Here is a 13,841-nt window from a genome sequence, read left to right as displayed (position 1 = left end):
CTGTGTCCCAAATGGCATCCTATGCCCTATATGGTGCAATACTTTTGACCAGAGCCTTAAAAGGAGTGCACTACATAGGGAATAGGTTGCCACTAATATCCCGCCCGCTCCCATGAACTCATCCCAAGCCCATCAGGCTCATACGTCCCCTATCCCCCCATACAGCTCCCCTGACATCACCACAATTTGTGGTTAGTTAATAACACAGCTCATAACCGCTAGCCCCCTACCTTCCCCTGCGCCACGCCTGGTTTACGTCAGCACTAACCAGTAGTCTAGTGCCCCTCCAGCTCTATGTGGCTCGCCACAGCATTGGACTGCACTGCTGGCAGGCTGCTGTACTCTGTCTGTGTGTTCCGCTATAGGGAGACAGCAGAGCAAGGCATGCCAGGGCCTATTTCACAAGCCTCTCTGCTCCAGGGGCCAAATTTAGAGCCATTCCATAAATAAATATAATTATTGTGTCTTTTATCGGTGAAATATCATCCTAGTAAATAGCGGAGGCCACTTGGTGGGGTTGTGGCCAACACTGTGGTCGTTGGAGCGCCATGGGGTCCTGTATTGTGAGGGTCACAGTAGAGGTTGGAAATAGCTGTCCTTTCAACTGCCTGTTCAGGATGTGGTTAAAAGGAACCACACATACAGTAGCAAGGATTGCTTCTGCTAGCAAGGCCAAGTGTATGTATTATGTGTAAAATGAAGTGTACCTCTACAACAACATGAACTGAAATATACAGTAGAGTAGAAAGGACCATACAGGAAGAGTGGGTGCTGTTGTGTCTAAGAGGGGAAATTAAAGGATGGAAAACAATATAGAACAGCCATTTTGTGAAAGGCACTTGAGGCACTAATTACCCATAGTATAGTATATTTAAGCAATAAGGCATGGGGGGGGTGTGGTATATGGCCAATATAACACGGCTAAGGGCTGTTCTTAAGTACGACGCAACGCGGAGTGCCTGGATACAGCCCTTAGCCGTGGCATATTGGCCATATACCACAAACCCCGAGTTGCCTTATTGCTATTATAAACTGGTTACCAACGTAATTAGAGCAGTAAAAATAAATGTTTTGTCATACCCGTGGTATACGGTCTGATATACCACGGCTGTCAGCCAATCAGCATTCAGGGCTCGAACCACCAAGTTTATATATTTCAATAGCACAATTCATGGCCCTTAACATTGACTTCTATTTACAGTGCAGCTTTCCTGGTTCCAGATCTTCTTGTGCTGCCTTTCCAACTCCTATGGTCATTGCTACAAACAGATCTGGGACCAGGCCAGAGAGAATTATTACCAGTAAAAGAGAAGAAGACCTGACATCATAGTAGACTGAGGTCATTCCAGTGATAATATTAGTGCAGTGAAGTTGACATCTTTAAAACATCTTTACCTCTCCAGGGTTTCCAGACTAGTTAACGGTGAAGTCAACTAGCTAAGAGAGCTCTTCAAACAGAAACAAGACAAAGCAACAAGCCGTTGTTATCCCCCTAGCTGGAAAATGTACATCATATGATATTATTAACTAACAGATGAATACTACAGGGCCACAAAACACTCCCCAGGTATAATTTTAAGTGTACTGTTGTGTGACATGTGAATGTACTGTAGAGTTTACTGTATATGTGTCCTAATTGAAACCTTATTCTCTATGTAGCGCACTACTTTAGACCAAGGCTCATAAGGCTGTAGTATATATATATATGTTTTTAATAAGTGCTCTGTGTAGGGAGTAGGGTACCACTTGGGACACAACTGTGTGAGAAAGGATGATGGTACAAACAGTTTTGACATCTGTGACTATACTAACAAAAATATAAATGCAACATGCAAGAATTTCAAAGATTTTACAGAGTTACACTTTATATGAGGAAATCAGTGAATTGAAATAAATAAATTAGGCTCTAATCTATGGATTTCACATGACTGGGAATACAGATATGCATCTGTTGGTCACAGATACCTCAGGATCTCGTCACGGTATTTGTGTGCATTCAAATTCCCATTCATAAAATGCAGTCGTGTTCGTCGTCCGTAGCTTATTCCTGCCCATACCATAACCCCCCCGCCACCATGGGCACTCTGTTCACAAAGTTGACAGCAGCAAACTGCTCACCCACACGATGCCATACACGTGGTCTGCGGTTGTGATGACAGTTGGAAGTACTGCCAAATTCTCTAAAATGACATTGGTGGCGGCTTATGGTAGAGAAATGAGCATTAAATTATCTAGTAACAGCTCTGGTGGGCATTCTGCAGTCAGCATGCCAAATGCACCCTCTCTCAAAACATGAGACATCTGTGGCATTGTGTTGTGTTACAAAACTGCACATTTTAGAGTGGCCTTTTATTGTCCCCAACACAAGGGGCACCTGTGTAATGATAATGCTGTTTAATCAGCTTCTTGATATACCACATCTGTCAGGTGGATGGATTATCTTGGCAAAGGAGAAATGCTCGCTAGCAGGGATGCAAACAAATTTGTGCACAAAATTTGTGAGAAATAAGCTTTTTGTTGTTGGAAGATTTCTGGGATCTTTTATTTCTACTCATGAAACATGGGACCAACACTTTACATGTTGCGTTAATATTTTTGTTCAGTGTACATTCTTCATGGCATTAGCCATGGTCTAAACTCAGGTGTGTTTTCAGGTGTGTGTGTTTATGTACATGAACACTTAGAAAAAAGGGTTTCCAAAAGATTTCTTCGGCAGTCCCCATAGGAAACCCTTTGTGAAAAGGGTTCTACATGGAACCCAAAAAGGTTCCATCTGGAACCAAATAAGTTCTCCTTGGAATCAAAAAGGGTTATTCAAAGGGTTATCCTATGGGGACAGCTGAAGAACTCTTTTAGGTTCTAGATAATACATTTTGTGTATGTGTGTGTGTACTATGAAGAGTTCAGGTGGTTCGGGTTACCTTGGCTGGGGAGGAGCCCTTGTTTTCCCACAGACTTCTCTTGTTGGTCACATCTCCTGGCTTTAGGTCCTGCAGAGAGAGAAAGGAGGGATGGAAAAAGGGAGAGAGAGAGAGAGAGAGAGAGAGAGAGAGAGAGAGAGAGGGGGGGTGGGGCCTTGCATCAGTGTCTGTAGTCCCCGTCAACTCACATTCAAGACACACAATTCCAACAATGGCTGCAGTATTTTAGTTGAGGAAACAGAAGTGCGTCAACAATTGGGTTGTAATACCTGAGGTGCTGAGAAAAGGGATGGGAGAAGAGGCAGAAAGAGAAGTCCAGCAGAAAGAAGGAGGGATGACAAAGAGAAGGATTACCCCAGAGAGGTGCTGAGCTAGGAGGGGAAAGGAGAAACAGTCACTTCAGATTGAAGAATGGAAGAAGCTTCTAAAGGAAAGAAGACAGAAGAGTGACAGTCAGTAAATAATATTTCAGAAATGCAATTCTGTTATGCTCCTTTTAACCACAAGAGGGAGACAGATGTTGCAGTCATTTCAAGACATCATTTGTCAGCAGGCAGAGGCAGACCAGACCAAACATTCCCAGAGAGCAAGTCAGTCACCCATATCAGAATCTACATCGGAGAGCGATCATGACTCATCAATCAAGTCTTTTATGTCAATTATTTAAGTGAAAGTCACTTTTAATGTCCATGTAAAACTCACAGGGGTTCTTAGCTGGTTAAAAAGCTACACATCAAAGGTTGGCAGTAGGTATCATGTTACCGACCGTATAACCAGCCACACCAAACCACTCACAATGAGCGGGCCTTCTGCACCATTTATTCTCAACACCACGTCACCATGGCAACGGCCCTCTAGCGGCCACATGGTGTATCACTACACCGCCATGATCTATGACTCCGACAGAGGTTATGGCAGTGGCTACTGTATGTACGTTTGCATTCTTGTGCTGCCCTCACACTTTGCGCCTCTTTGAAAACAGGTCTGGGCGTCGCATGAACGTCTTACAATAAACACTGTGTGAAGTTTAAATTATGGTGCAGGAGAGGACTACAGAGATTAAAGGACTGGGCTGCGTCCAGAATGGCACCCCTATTCCATGCACTACTTTTGAACAGATCCCTATGGAGTACTCTAGAAGTGCTTTTCCATCCAGACTTAACCCAAACCAGTGGGCCACCAGTTTTACTTAACCTTTGTTTAACTTTCTATTCTACAATGACGCCCTACCCAGGGCCAAACCCTCCCCTAACCCGGACGGCGCTGGGCCAATTGTGCTCCGCCCTATGGAACTCCCGATCACGGCCAGTTGTGATACAGCCCGGGATCAAACCAGGGTCTGTAGTGATGCCTCTAGCACTGAGATGCAGTGCCACTCGGGAGCCCCGGAGTTTTGAAGTTCTATGGTAATGTCAGCTCTTGCATTATTGTGTTTCCATCAGTGTGACACGACATTTCAGTCATTTAGCAGACACTCTTATCCAGAGCAAATGACAGGAACAGTTAGAGTTAAGTGCCTTGTTCAAGGCGACATCAACATATTTTTTTTCACCAAGTCAGCTCAGGGACTCAAACCAGCAACATTTTGGTTACTGGTCCAATGCTGTTAACCACTCGGCTACCTGCCGCCTAAAGACTTGTGACTAAAGACTTGTGCCGAGCAGAATCAACGACCTCTGCATCATTCAAGACTGTTGCTTTGTGAGAAGAGGTTAAAGTTCACCGTTTACAATTGTTACGTAACGGTCAGCTGAAAAGTACAGAGGGTCCTTGGCTTCAAATCAGAGCAGGTCCACCATAGCCATGGCTGAGTGAGACGCGGGCGCCGGTCCACGTAGATGGAAACGTCTGAGTCTGCTGGGTAAAATACTAGGATAAATACGGCATATGGGCCCTGGTCAAAAGTAGTGCACTACGTAGGGAATAGGGTGCCATTTGAGATGAAGCACTGGTATGTTGGAATGCATCCATGCAGCCCAGCATGGGAAGCAGCCTGTCTGACTAAAGCCCTAAGTCCTTCTGATAACCAGCATGTGATCCATGGTAGGAACCATGCCACATTTCATACTAAACTAATACATACTCCGATAACATGTGATGTACTTTGTACATGTACTTTTTACAACACAAATAAATGACTGCGGTTATGTGCTATGTGTTTTTCCTTCATGACTTCATGGTTATAACTATACTGTGCTTTGGAAAAGTGGGTGGGGTTATAGCCTTCCTGTTTGTCCCTGTCCGGGGGTATCATCGGATGGGGCCACAGTGTCTCCTGACCCCTCCTGTCTCAGCCTCCAGTATTTATGCTGCAGTAGTTTGTGTTGGGGGGCTAGGGTCAGTTTGTTATATCTGGAGTACTTCTCCTGTCTTATCTGGTGTCCTGTGTGAATTTAAGTATGCTCTCTCTAATTCTCTCTTTCTTTCTTTCTTTCTCTCGGAGGACCTGAGCTCTAGGACCATGCCTCAGGACCACCTGGCATGATGACTCCTTGCAGTCCCCAGTCCACCTGGCTGTGCTGCTGCTCCAGTTTCAACTGTTCTGCCTGCGGCCATGGAACACTGACCTGTTCACTGGACGTACTACCTGTCCCAGACCTGCTGTTTTCAACTCTCTAGAGACAGCAGGAGCGGTAGAGATACTCTTAAATGATCGGCTATGAAAAGCCAACTGACATTTACTCCTGAGGTGCTGACTTGCTGCACCCTCAACAACTACTGTGATTATTATTATTTGACCATGCTGGTCATTTATGAACATTTGAACATCTTGGCCATGTTCTGTTATAATCTCCACCCGACACAGCCAGAAGAGGACTGGCCACCCCTCATAGCCTGGTTCCTCTCTAGGTTTCTTCCTAGGTTTTGGCCTTTCTAGGGAGTTTTTCCTAGCCACCGTGCTTCTACACCTGCATTGCTTGCTGTTTGGGGTTTTAGGCTGAGTTTCTGTACAGCACTTTGAGATATCAGCTGATGTAAGAAGGGCTATATAAATACATTTGATTTGATTTTGATTATAACTCAACAGCTCATCCACTTTGCTAATTTTCTTTTAATATGAGTTATATTTTAAATTCACTAGGTGACGCTAGACTATTTCTCCCAACAGGGCACATCATCTTCCTACTGCTCCAATATTTGCAGGCAATTATTAATACAGGTACAAAAACACATGGAAGCTAACAGCACTTCTCAAAACTATTCGAAAATACTGCATACACTGAGTGTACAAAACATTAAGTGCACCTTCCTAATATTGAGTTGCAACACCCCCCCCCCTTGCCCCCAGAACAGCCTCAATTCATCGGGGAATAGACTACAAGGTGTCGAAAGCATTCCACACGGATGCTGGCCCATGTTGACTCCAACTCTTCCCACAGTTGTGTCAAGTTGGCTGGATGTCCTTTGAGTGGTGGACTATTCTTGAGAAACACAAGAAACTGTTGAGGTGAAAAACCCAGCATCGTTGCAGTTCTTGACACATTCAAACCGGTGCGCCTGGCACCTACCTACTACCATACCCCGTTCAAAGGCACTTCAATCTTTTGTCTTTCCCAGTCACCTTCTGAATGGCACACATACATAATCCACGTCTCAATTGTCTCAAGACTTAAAATCCTTCTTTAACCTTCATCTACACCGATTGAAGTGGATTTAACATCAATAAGGGATCGTATATTTCAACAGGATTCACCTGGTTAGTCTATGTCATGGAAAGAGCAGGCGTCCTTAATGTTTTTTACACTCGGGCTAGTTCACGGAAAGCCCTATCCATCATCATTAAATGAGCTTAAGTTTCTGGTCTGATGAATGCTTGCTTACACTACAGCTCAAGTGCAGGAGCAACACTGAGTTGGGACCTCACATATACTATGTTTCATAATGAGTGTCTGTTCGCTGTCTCCCTTGAAAAAGACGTTGTTCATCTCAATAAAGGATACATATAGGATTAGATAAAGAGGTGTAACTATAAGTGGTTGTCGTGGAGACGACCTACCGCGGGCCTTCCTCCCGGCATTTTGCACTCGGGGGGTTTTATTCAGCCAGTCGTTGATGCGGCCCGCCACACCTATCTTCATCCCAGCTGCTTCCTGTGTGTAGAGGAGGGAACAGAAAAAAAGACATGGGCAAAGTTCAACTCCAGCAGAACGCCCTGGGCTTGGTCGTCGTCGAGGATGAACAGGAAGTGGCAGTGAAACGAGTCCCCCCCCCCCCCCCCCCCGCCCGGTTGTTTCCCGGTCCCCACCTTGTACGTGCCCCCGCCGCCCCCCGGGCGAGTTGAACACGCTGCCTTTCTCCCACATGCTCTTAATGTTGCGTATCCCATCTGTCACCATGGGCAGGTCCACGGCACCGGAGCGTGGGGACCGCATATCCTTGTTCTGTATAGGGGGAAGGGAATGGGAGACTATGTCAGTGTTGGATTCAGAGTGGGGAGTGACCGGTGTCGGCAAAGGAGAGAAGAGAAATGTCTTATTGCGTTTTCGTATCTGGAATTCCTTTTGTGACTTGTTTAAAATGGCCGTGAGGAAGGAGCCATACAAATCAAATCAAATTGCGTTTGTGACAAATGCAATTTCACTTTACAGTGAAATGCGTACTTACAAGCCCTTAATTAACCAACAATGTCGTTTTAAGAAAATAAGTGTTAAGTAAAAAATAGGAATTAAAAGTAACAAATAATTAAAGAGCAGCAGTAAAATAACAGTAGTATGGCTATATACAGGGGGTACCGGTACAGAGTCAATCAATGTGAGGGGGCAAAGGTTAGTCGAGGTAATTGAGGTAATAATACACAGAGAGTAGCAGCAGAGTAAAAGAGGGGGGACAATGCAAATAGTCTGGGTAGCCATTTGATTAGCTGTTCAGGAGTCTTATGGCTTGGGGGTAGAGGTTGCTAAGAAGCCTTTTAGACCTAGACTTGGCACTCCGGTACCGCTTGCCATTCGGTAGTGGAGAGGACAGTTTATGACTAGAATTGCTGGAGTCTTTGGCAATTTTTAGGTTATAGAGGTCCTGGATGGCAGGAAGTTTGTCCCCAGTGACGTACTGGGCAGTACGCACTTATCTCTGTAGTGCCTTGCTGTCGGAAGCCGAGCAGCTAACATACCAGGCCGTGATGCAACCATACTCTCGATGGTGCAGCTGTATAACTTTTTGTGGATCTGAGGACCCATGCCAAATCTTTTCAGTCTCCTGAGGGGGAATAGGCTTTGTGTGCCCTCTTCACGACTGTCTTGGTGTGTTTGGACCATGATAGTTTGTTGGTGATGTGGACACCAAGGAACTTGAAGCTCTCAACCTGCTCCACTACAGCCCTGTCGATGAGAATGTGGGTGTGCTCGGTTCTCCTTTTCCTGTAGTCCACAATCATCTCCTTTGTCTTGATTACGTTGAGGGAGTGGTTGTTATTCTGGCACCACACGGCCAGGTCTCTGACATGCTCGCTATAGGCTGTCTCATCGTTGTCGGTGATCAGGCCTACCACTGTTGTGTCATCGGCAAATTTAATGATGGTGTTGGTTTTGCTACGGGTCGGTAGACAATTAGGCAGGTTACCTTAGTGTTCTTGGGCACAGGGACTATGGTGGTCTGCATGAAATATGTTGGTATTAGACTCAGACAGGGAGAGGTTGAAAATGTCAGTGAAGACACTTGCCAGTTGGTCAGCGCATACTCGCAGTACACATCCTGGTAATCCGTCTGGCCCAGCGGCCTTGTGAATTTTGACCTGTTTAAAGGTCTTACTCACATCGGCTACGGAGAGCGTGATCACACAGATTCTCTCATGCATGTTTCAGTGTTACTTGCCTCGAAGCGAGCAAAAAAGTAATTTAGCTTGTCTGGTAGGCTCGTGTCACTGGGCAGCTCTCGGCTGTGCTTCCCTTTGTAATCTGTAATAGTTTGCAAGTCCTGCCACATCCGATGAGTGTCAGAGCTGGTGTAGTACGATTCCATCTTAGTCCCATATTGACGCTTTGCCTGTTTGATGGTTTGTCGGAGGGCATAGCGGGATTTCTTATAAGCTTCCGGGTTAGAGTCCTGCTCCTTGAAAGCTCTACCCTTAAGCTCAGTGCGGATGTTGCCTGTAATCCATGGCTTTTGGTTGGGGTATGTACGTACATTCACTGTGGGGATGACGTCATTGATACACTTATTGATGAAGCCAGTGACTGATGTCATCGGAAGAATCCCGGAACATATTCCAGTCTGTGCTAGCAAAACAGTCCTGTAGCTTAGCATCTGCATCATCTGACCACTTCTTTATTGACCGAGTCACTGGTGCTTCCTGCTTTAGTATTTGCTTGTAAGTAGGAAACAGGAGGATAGAATTATGGTCAAATTTGCCAAATGGAGGGTGATGGAGAGCTTTGTGCGCGTCTGTGTGTGGAGTAAAGGTGGTCTCGAGCTTTTCCCCTCTGGTTGCACATTTAACATGCTGGTAGAAATGAGGTAAAATGGATTTAAGTTTCTCTGCATTAAAGTCCCTGGCCACTAGGAGCGCCGCCTCTGGTTGAGCGTTTTCCTGTTTGCTTATGAGCTTATACAGCTCATTGAGTGTGGTCTTAGTGCCAGCATCGGTTTGTGGTGGTAAATAGACAGTTACGAAGAATATAGATACAAACTCTCTTGGCTTATAAATCAAAATTATTGTAGTATAGTATCATTACAATTATCTAAAGCATGTACTGTAGCTTTCAGATTCAGAGCAGTATTGAAATATACTGTATGTTCTAGATATGATAATCAACAATGGTAACAGTTATACAATCCCACACAAGATGTAATTTCACATTTTTTTCAACAAAAAAATATAATTTTTCTACATCTTTTCAACATTTTGTTCTCATAGGGTTCATTGGTAACTGTACTAGTCAGGTGATTTGTGTTGATGTGTAACCTCTGACCTGGGCAACAGAGGTGTACTGCTCCAGTCTGTTGTCAATCTTAGAGACGACAGGAGAGTGAGTTGACTTCACCGTGCTGGTCAGAACATATAACAACAACAGAATTAGCCAAAGGGTCATTGTATTACTGAACTGTATGACTTCACATTGAGAGCACCAGTTGTGATTCAAACAATTAATGGAAACGACTGGTCACCTTTTCTGTGCCGACTTGCTCAGAAACTCTGCCCTTTCACCAATCTGTAGAGAGATCAGTGAATTATGCATCAACCATTTATTAGGCAGTAGCCGCACACACACACACACACACACACACACACACACACACACACACACACACACACACACACACACACACACACACACACACACACACACACACACACACACACACACACACACACACACACACACACACACACACACACACACACGAAAACAACCCCTACCAAATATACACATAGCACTCCCACATCACACACACCATCCAAACCCAACAGCACCCTCTCCTCCTTTCTCCTGTTCTACCTTTCCCTTCTTTCTTTTTTACCAGACCCATTACATCCTTGTTTAGACTGGGCTTTTCCTAGCCCAGCAAGACACAATGTGACTGACTGTTCTGTTCTCCACAGCACTAGCTACAGCTACTGTCACCCAGCCAGGAAAAGCAGAGAGCAGAGCAGAGAGCAGAGCAGCACAGGCCTTTTTCAGGCCCCGCGCTGTGGGAACCTCGCTCCGACTGCTGTTTATGATATACGACAACAGGGCTAAGAGGGGGGAAAGCGATCCTGAAATGAAAAGAACAACCATCCATCCCCGCTCCCTCTAAAAAATGAAGTAAAAAAGGACCCTGCTTGGTCTCTAGCTCGGCTCTGCTACCGAAATGTGGGTGTTCCTAAAATACTCCTCTTGACAGGAAATACCCTATTCTCAAGCTGCAGCAGCACCATTCCAACGCGGGTACACTAATCCTATTAACCTAATCGGTTTCCTGCATCCTCAGAGTCTGACGTTTTTGAAGGGAGCAGCTCTCTTTATCTAGCTAACTGTGTTGACTCCCATTTGCAGCTTGTGGAACGTTGTATCCTAACGTAACTACTCTGGACCAGTGCAAGAGGATCTGAGCGTGTACTCATGTGTTTACGTTACACTGGAACTACAGGAAATGTTGTTAATAATGTTAACACAGACACTTGACTGAGTAGCACCTCACAAGAATGCGTCACACACGCATGAGCTACGAGTAGAACAACGTTGCCCATAAACACTGATCTAGGGTCTGGTTTTACGTTCCTCCCTCCTAATGGTTCAGGTTAAGATATGGGGAAGGGTAATCTGATCCTAGATCTGTAACATGTGGGCAACTTCTACCATCAGCTGTACCTACAGTGAACATGATGACAAAGTAAAGCTGTGGAGAGGAATGGAAGGATGTTAACATTCACCAACAGACCAGACCACAAACAACAACAAATGGAATTAGATTATTACCTTAAAAAAAACACTAACACACAAAGTAAGACTACTTCAGGGCAGGTTTCAGTGTACCCAGCCTGTGAGATGGATATTTGCTAAACCAAGTAATTAGATTTTCTCCACTGGCAGAAAAGTGAAAACCCCCAAGGACATTCACTGCATGGGAGTTTATTTCAGCAACACTGGAGCGTTTATTCACATAAGATGATTGAACACACTACTCCATGACAAATATTATCTTTAAAGTGATACGTTGTGGCGTTTCAAGTTTCCATGCCTTTAACGCAGTAGCAAGACAACAGACAAACACACACAGACAGAAGACAACAGAACAGAGACACTTATTGTCAACAACAATGACGCCATAACGTTCCCAGTAAAACGGTCCTGTTACCTACAATGAGGTGAATGAGAATAAGGTAGAGATTATGCCATGAAAAAGAATAAGAAGTACAAGCTACTATATGGGAGCCAACTGTTACATCTGGAGTAGCTTTTGGATCCCTGCAGTGTACTTGCTAGATTTATGAAAGGGCTGAATAGGTTAAAGCTATGTGATAGTATTCAAACCTGGTCATAGACAGACATCATAGATGGAGGTGACAGAGGTCAAAGGTCAAAAGTTTTCGACTGACCTTGAGGGAGGATCCTCTGGGACTGAAGCATTTGAAGGGTTTGGCCTCTGCGTCGACAGTCTCCACCCCCATCTGCTGTCTCTTCTCGGCCGCCTCTGCCCTTCTCCTTTCTATCTCTTCCTTCATCCTCCTCTTCTCCTCCTGAGAGATGTGGAACACAGCAGAACTCTCAGTTATCAAGCGGTCACACACGCATGCATGCACGACCAAGAATGTACACACGCAAACAATAACTAAGCACAGGTATACTCCTCTAAGTTGAACGTAAAGAATAAACAGCTTCTTTACAGTTTATTGTATTGTATTACAGTGTGTTCTTATTGGTACTGTACAGTAGGCCCAGTAGGTAAACACTATTTATATTGATGTCCACCTATATCCAGGCTTCTAATTGATGTCCACCTATATCCAGGCTTTTATTTGATGTCTACCTATATCCAGGCTTCTATTTGATGTCTACCTATATCCAGGCTTCTATTTGATGTCCACCTATATCCAGGCTTCTATTTGATGTCCACCTATATCCAGGCTTCTATTTGATGTCTACCTATATCCAGGCTTCTATTTGATGTCCACCTATATCCAGGCTTTTATTTGATGTCTACCTATATCCAGGCTTCTATTTGATGTCCACCTATATCCAGGCTTCTATTTGATGTCCACCTATATCCAGGCTTCTATTTGATGTCCACCTATATCCAGGCTTCTATTTGATGTCCACCTATATCCAGGCTTCTATTTGATGTCCACCTATATCCAGGCTTTTATTTGATGTCTACCTATATCCAGGCTTCTATTTGATGTCTACCTATATCCAGGCTTCTATTTGATGTCCACCTATATCCAGGCTTCTATTTGATGTCCACCTATATCCAGGCTTCTATTTGATGTCTACCTATATCCAGGCTTCTATTTGATGTCTACCTATATCCAGGCTTCTATTTGATGTCTACCTATATCCAGGCTTCTATTTGATGTCTACCTATATCCAGGCTTCTATTTGATGTCTACCTATATCCAGGCTTCTATTTGATGTCTACCTATATCCAGGCTTCTATTTGATGTCTACCTATATCCAGGCTTCTATTTGATGTCTACCTATATCCAGGCTTCTATTTGATGTCTACCTATATCCAGGCTTCTATTTGATGTCCACCTATATCCAGGCTTCTATTTGATGTCCACCTATATCCAGGCTTCTATTTGGTGTCTACCTATATCCAGGCTTCTATTTGATGTCCACCTATATCCAGGCTTTTATTTGATGTCCACCTATATCCAGGCTTCTATTTGATGTCCACCTATATCCAGGCTTCTATTTGATGTCCACCTATATCCAGGCTTCTATTTGATGTCCACCTATATCCAGGCTTCTATTTGATGTCCACCTATATCCAGGCTTCTATTTGATGTCCACCTATATCCAGGCTTCTATTTGATGTCCACCTATATCCAGGCTTCTATTTGATGTCCACCTATATCCAGGCTTCTAATTGATGTCCACCTATATCCAGGCTTCTATTTGATGTCCACCTATATCCAGGCTTCTATTTGATGTCCACCTATATCCAGGCTTCTATTTGATGTCCACCTATATCCAGGCTTCTATTTGATGTCCACCTATATCCAGGCTTCACCTACCCTGACACAAAACAGCCTCTTATGCACCACAACATGAGACGACCCCATGTTCAAAGCCAAGCACAGCACAGAGACCTGTCGGGAAATGACAGACGTCGTGTCTGAAACGGCATCCTATTCCCTATATAGTGCACTACTTTTGACCAGAGCCGTAGCCCTGGTCCACTTTATACGTGAGTCCACTTTATACGGTGCCATTTGAGATGGAACCAGAAAAACCTGTCTGCATAAGACAAACTAGGTGATTAGACGGTGAATGG

The 13,841-nt window shown here is 44.4% G+C and overlaps 1 protein-coding gene across 11 annotated transcripts in view; it reads right to left on the bottom strand.

The window, feature by feature from the left end:
• The window catches only part of LOC124013544 (non-muscle caldesmon-like), a 58,639-nt gene that overhangs the window by 5,253 nt on the left and 39,545 nt on the right, over positions 1–13,841 (bottom strand). For 9 of the 11 annotated variants that reach the window (XM_046327870.1, XM_046327862.1, XM_046327864.1 and 6 more), the window contains 6 exons: positions 11,941–12,081; positions 10,026–10,069; positions 9,830–9,905; positions 7,168–7,303; positions 6,919–7,012; positions 2,922–2,990 (listed from right to left, as the gene is read on the bottom strand). In XM_046327870.1, coding sequence (XP_046183826.1) covers positions 6,957–7,012; positions 7,168–7,303; positions 9,830–9,905; positions 10,026–10,069; positions 11,941–12,081 — 453 coding nt within the window. In that variant the 3' untranslated portion in view covers positions 2,922–2,990; positions 6,919–6,956. Of the gene's footprint in view, positions 1–1,395; positions 1,449–2,921; positions 2,991–6,918; positions 7,013–7,167; positions 7,304–9,829; positions 9,906–10,025; positions 10,070–11,940; positions 12,082–13,841 lie in introns of all 11 variants that reach the window. The other 2 variants (XM_046327867.1, XM_046327865.1) reach the window with 1 other exon arrangement.

The sequence above is a fragment of the Oncorhynchus gorbuscha genome, linkage group LG25 (genome assembly GCF_021184085.1).
Source record: "Oncorhynchus gorbuscha isolate QuinsamMale2020 ecotype Even-year linkage group LG25, OgorEven_v1.0, whole genome shotgun sequence".
Taxonomy (NCBI): Eukaryota; Metazoa; Chordata; class Actinopteri; order Salmoniformes; family Salmonidae; genus Oncorhynchus; species Oncorhynchus gorbuscha.
This window is presented reverse-complemented; position numbering and strand designations above follow the sequence as displayed.